This window comes from Pseudorasbora parva, chromosome 8 (assembly GCF_024679245.1).
Source record: "Pseudorasbora parva isolate DD20220531a chromosome 8, ASM2467924v1, whole genome shotgun sequence".
In the NCBI taxonomy this organism is placed as follows: Eukaryota; Metazoa; Chordata; class Actinopteri; order Cypriniformes; family Gobionidae; genus Pseudorasbora; species Pseudorasbora parva.
The window spans coordinates 21,174,715-21,180,578 of NC_090179.1; the positions used below are offsets into that span (position 1 = coordinate 21,174,715).

The 5,864-nt window shown below is 38.4% G+C and overlaps 1 protein-coding gene across 1 annotated transcript; it reads right to left on the minus strand.

Moving 5' to 3' along the window:
- Positions 1-312: 312 nt before the first annotated feature.
- tnfb (tumor necrosis factor b (TNF superfamily, member 2)) lies at positions 313-4,540 on the minus strand. The gene is made up of 4 exons (XM_067450355.1): positions 2,919-4,540; positions 2,753-2,810; positions 2,394-2,453; positions 313-1,403 (listed from the first exon to the last, which is right to left on the minus strand). Exons 1-4 carry the CDS (start codon positions 3,096-3,098, stop codon positions 982-984), a joined length of 720 nt encoding a protein of 239 aa, XP_067306456.1. The 5' UTR covers positions 3,099-4,540; the 3' UTR covers positions 313-981.
- Positions 4,541-5,864: the final 1,324 nt, after the last annotated feature.

Consider the following 5,864-nt stretch of genomic DNA (forward strand, 5'->3'; position numbering starts at 1 on the left):
AAACCATTATTTTAGATTGTAATATATATGTATAATATATTACTACAAAATGTTCAATATGGCACAAACAAGGTCAGTGTATTATGTGTATCCCTATATAGTCTGATAATCTTTTGCACAAAAGCAATATATTTGTTTTTGATATTTCATTAATAATTAAAATAGTATTTTTTGGTGTTTTGGATGAAATGCCTGTCTGTTCAGTAGGTGGCCTTTTAGATCAAGGCACTCCCTGTAATTCAGTTACATTGTTCCGCTTAAGTTGTGAGATCTCCTCCCTTCCGGAGAGTAAGAGTAATAATAGTGGTGCAATCCTGTGAATTCAGTGCTTTTGGCTTTTTTTCTGATCACACCTGGGAGAAAAGCAGCAAACTTTTGTGAGGGAAAGAATCAATGACCTCATTGTTGACAACATTAGGAAGATAAAGAACCACAAGTCACGTACTGGAATAGCAAAATCCCCTTTTGAGTTCATATGACCCATCACATGCTTCTTCTTTTTGAGTGCGCTTAGGAACGAGACAAGTGCATTGCTGTAATACTTCTTGTTTATTCACTATTCAAATTTTTAGAATCACAGATGAGTGTCAACAAGCAGTTCAATACATTCACTTAATAGCATAGGCAATCATTAATAAATAGCACAATTAAATACATTAAATACACTTAAAAGTTATAAATAATAAAATATAGCACAACTAAAACAAACATACGAAATACGGAAGATAATAATAAACATCATTTTAGCTTAATAGGTGTAGTGCCCTTGTTATAGTGCTCACGACTGAGTACATAGTATTCAGTGCTTGGCTCTCACTGCATCTACTGCGTTTTAGAACCAAAACATTACGTCAAGATGCAATAAGGACTCTCAGAATTAGTCAAAGTACTTTAAATAAAATGCCCTGAGAACATACTTTCAGAGTTTTAACATAAAACGCTTGTTTGTACTAGTGCCACTTAACTAACGCGGCTAATAAATCACAACGCAAACACTCCAAAGAATGTTTTGGCGTATTCTTCCTCGATGTCCGCCAAACGGGTGGTTCTGGTTGACAGCCTATCGCCCTCCATAAGCTGGAAGACGGCACCGAGGTAGATGGTGCTGTAGGTGGTCTTCCCGTCCTCGTGAGATTGGCAGACGGATTGGGCCGAGTTCTGCAGAGGCATGACTTTGCCCACTGCGTCCGTGTAACGCCAGATGCTGTGGCTGAGGAAGTTCTGTTTGTCGCCTTCCTTCTTGCTGCAATGTACGGCAAAGGACACCTGGCTGTACACGAAGTACAGGCCATCGTCAGGAATGTGAATCTCGTTGTTGTGCAGCTCAAGGCCTCCCTGTGCAAACGACTGATCCACGCCGCTGACCCATTTCAGTGAATGCGACTTTGGGCTGCCATGCTGACCTGGGAATGGAGAAGATAAATGCGTTAGAAGGTGGCACTTTGTAAATGGTAAAAATGTCATTCAAACTCTTCTCTATGAGATCTAACTTTGTTTAATATACAATCCTAAAATTTGAGATCATAAGCTATTGAAGTGTAGCCTAGAAATCTAGACGCACCCTAGCGGCAGCAAATCTAATCTGCCACGAGTGTCGTCTAGCAACTCTCAATACACGTCTTAGCTGTATTCCCCTAAATCTTGCCGGGCCAATCACATCGTGTATAGAGCCGGTGGGCGGGGCTTAACATAATGACGGCAGAGTTGCACTTGTGTGCTACTAGTAAACAAAGAGGCTGGCGAACGGCGGTCTTTCGATTCAGCTTTGACCGCGACTCTGGAAGACTTGGAGTTAAACTTTTCTCTGAGAAAAGAACAAAGAACGGCACTGAAGTCATTCTTAAAAAGGGAAGATGTTTTCGGAGTTTTGCAGACCGGATACGGCGAATGTTTAATCTATCAACTAGCTCTGTTTCACCTTCGTTGCTCTGGTTGGTGTAGCGCTATCCTATCGCGTGCAGAGGGAGTTTGAAAGACAACCGTTTATCCGCCCCTCGGATTGAGCCCTGTCAATGGTGAGTTTCCAGACCAAACATCTTGATGTGGGTCTGGCTTTATCTTCAGTAGAGCATGCAATTTAGTAATCATGTCCCCATCTCTTAACGCCCACCTCAAACTAAATAGAAGCCAAGAGGAAGCTTTGTTACAATATTTGGATTACTTCCCACTACACTAGGAAATCCACATTAGCTAATGTTTGATAAAATGTTCAGTCTTGTTGCAACCGACAGGCCTTTTGGCAGCTCTACTCCTTTTAAAAATCTCTTTGAAACTTTTTTGAGTATCTGATAAGATGGTCTTGACTAAGAATACTCAGCTCAGACTTTTTAAAATTAGATGGCCTATGACGTATATGAGCTCAAAGAAAGTCAAAGACACAGTTTGAGACTCACCATGTAAATGAATGGCTGCCTTTGTGTTCTCAGCGATCTGCTTTAGCATTACTCCTTGCCCTGTGGAAAAGAGGATTGGAGTCAGTTTTCACAGTCTAACAACTGAAGCCAGGTAAAGTGTAAAATCATTTCACATAACTAGAAAAGCAAAACACTGAGTTTGATTTAAAAAGAACATTTTGGTAAAAAAAAGGTGGCTAATTTGTATAAATTCGTACAATTGAATTTGTATGTTTACATGCGCTTTCGCCCCTTAGACAGTTCACTTCATACAAAAATGCCACCTCGAAAATAGCTATGACCAGGTTAAAATAAGACAAAAGTGCGAAAAGAGATGTAATGCTAGAAATGTTGTTTACCTGATGGTGTGGTGATTTGTTTCTCTGCAAAGGTTTGAAGTTCGTGTTGGTCTAGCTTCTGTGAAAGACAAGCAGATGTTGCCAATTAATGTCTCGTTTGAAATTAGGTCACACTGTTATGCAGTTGAACGATGATCATAATCCCACACTTAAATTTCAATCTTACCATGGTATGCCGGGCGAAGAAAAAGGCTGCCGTGGCGCAGAGGCCGAGGAAAGCAATAACAGCGACGGTTTTCCATATCCAGCTTTTGGAGGACTTCAATGGTACAGGTGCCACCGTTGTCTGATAAACTCCCCCTGTGCTGGCTTCAAGATCTACTATTGTGGTTTCGTAATTCACCATGCTGTTAGCTCTTTGAGATCTGTTCCTTTTTGCTTGAGCTTTTGAAATGAAGCTATCTGCTTCATAGTTGCTCTTATATTCACTAAAGATATGGGAAACTCCAGTGATGTCAGCGTGCAACCCGCTTGAGGAACAGAGGTTGGTTTGAAAAGGGAAAGAACACCCTCGGCTCTCAGACACCAACTTTCCACCCACACACTCACACACACACTAACCTCCAAGCGCAACGCTCACACATACACACCCTCACACAATGCATATTACATCCTCTTTACACTTTCAAAAAACTGTTACACTTACATTAAAATTATGTTTTTGTTAATAGTTTAGTTCACACATAGTTCATTCAATGTACTTTTTAATGTCATTTTGATTAGTTTGTTTTTCATGTGTATTCACATCTGATCTGTTAAGCAATATATGATGTCCATTAATGGCTTTTTAAAGAACCGTAAGCATTTCTCATATGATTAAGATTATATTAATGACAGATTAGGATTTCATAATCATTTCTCTGACATCACAATAAAACCTGACAAACCGGCCCCATGTGATTAATGTCAATATGCCACAGGCACTTTCAGTTTCAGCCTGGTGGTGTAACAAGAGCCCATGCAACACGACCAACAACACACACGTGGATGACCTGCTTCCTATTGGGAGATTCCACGCCCTGAAATTCTTCTGGCCTTTACAGACTTGTTTTGTTTTCGCTCTCCTTTTCACTCTCTTTATCTCACGCTCACTTTCTGTGCCAAAAACTACAGGTGTGTTATTGAAGGGGAAGTCTATTTAGTTTGTTTAGCCGTCTAGCTTATTTATTAGGCCTATTAGCTTATTTAGCTAATAAACACGTGCCATTTCGCAATGTACGTGATGTGTGGACTCTGGACTCCAATCTTTTGTTTGTGGTCGATTAAATAAACTCATGAAACGTGAGATTTACATTATTATTGTTAAATATTTTTTAGCATGCCACAACATTCCTCACACACAAAACAAGGAAACACTGCACAGATGACATGCAATTGCTAGAAATGGTCAATGGCATCTAAAAAATGACCTCAGAGCTGAAGTAGAAAACAAAACAACAACTGTACATTTTGGATATCTGGTGCAGCTGTTAAGATCTTTGCATGGGATTATGGATATATAAGGCCTTAATTGGAAATGTTGAGTTTCGAGCATATACATGACCAAAATAAGTCATATATTAAAAAGTGGGGAACTCTGAATTCTAATCTAGATGATGATACATGAGCTGTGATGTGAAGAGGGGGTGTTGATTTAAAACAGCAAAGAAGCTGTCAGGGAAAAACTTCATCACGCCAAGCAGGTAAACTTCTTCTACTTTCTGGGAAAATCTTTTGAGAAAAGAACCAGCCAAGAAATGTCAGAACAAGCTGATGGTGACTGAAATTTTGCAACCATGGTACATATATGTGACATTGGCCGTTTATGATACATTTTTTATGTTACATTCGGACATTTATTTCTCAGTTTATAAAAACAACAACAACATCAAAACAGTTTTTAACAGTTTTGTTCTGTTTCTTTTCTTTTCCACAACATATATCAAAATTGTGAATATTATAAAAAATGATTAACGAAACATATGAAGCCAAAGACAGATCTTCCAACACTTATTCCTTGCCGATTTTACGAATCACTGTTGTCAGTGAAATGTTGTGTGTCTTGTTGTCAGCCACCATGGTCAGTTTTTCATTTTCCCAAGTGTGCATGATTTCCTGGCATTTGATGCAGACCCATATCAATACCAATCAATATTTCCATTTATTTAAAAGTGCTGTTAACATTCTTCTGAGTTTCAGATTTTATAGAACACATAAAGTATATAACACTAAAAATAATTGAATTAGCTAAATTATTTGAGCAGCTCATTAACATTTTTCTTAATGTGACAAATTTTCCCCAGAACGACTGTACAGTCGAAGCAAATTTTGTTGCAATATTTTCCAATTTAACACTGTGAAGCTGCTTTGAAACAATCGTCATTGTAAAAGCGCTACATAAATAAAGTTGACTTGACAAATACATCACATCAAAATTCCACCTACTTTTTTAAGGTGAACAGCCTGATGTGACACATATATATCATAATATTTTGTATCTTGTTTTATATCCATTTAAGAAATGTATTAAATTCGGGTTAAGTGTAATCTATGATATTTGATTAAAACATTAGAATTGTTGCATGGGTTGAAACATCTCTTTAGTAACAAAAACATTCGTTTTATTGCTGACAATGAAACATGTTCTAATCAGATAGGCCACCATTTTGGAAACAAAAAATACACACATTGTCATTTATCACATTACTGAACCTTGGTTTTCCTCATGTCATTTAGTGACTTCCTGAGTTAACATCATAGGCTAGACTATAAAAAAAAATGTGGATGTAGTGTCCGTGACGTCACCCATAGGATTCTGAAGAGCAGTTCTGATGTGTAACGTAGAGATGAGCTGGCCCTTGCCATCTTTACAGTGCGTCATCGCACATCAAGCTCAGGTAACAGAAAATAGGCAAAGAGGCGGGACGTGGGCGGAGCTGAAGTGACGCAATGACTAACATACACCGGATAAATGGCTATCCACCTATAAATAAATAAAAATCACCCCCCTCGCAGTTGTCATGAAGGGCAAAATTAGCCGTATAGATCAAAACCACAATTTGTACCAGGCTGTAAACATGTTTTTTTTTTTCTGCTGTAAAATGTGGCATTTTATTTTAACATGGGGCTCAAT

What these genes read in the sequence shown, in the direction of transcription:
- tnfb (XM_067450355.1), bottom strand. Translation starts at nt 3,098, where the DNA reads ATGGTGAATTACGAAACCACAATAGTAGATCTTGAAGCCAGCACAGGG. An exon ending in TCTTCGCCCGGCATACCATG is followed by an intron (nt 2,811 to 2,918) that starts GTAAGATTGAAA and finishes TGTCTTTCACAG; the next exon opens with AAGCTAGACCAACACGAACT. An exon ending in GGCAGCCATTCATTTACATG is followed by an intron (nt 1,404 to 2,393) that starts GTGAGTCTCAAA and finishes CTCCATTCCCAG; the next exon opens with GTCAGCATGGCAGCCCAAAG.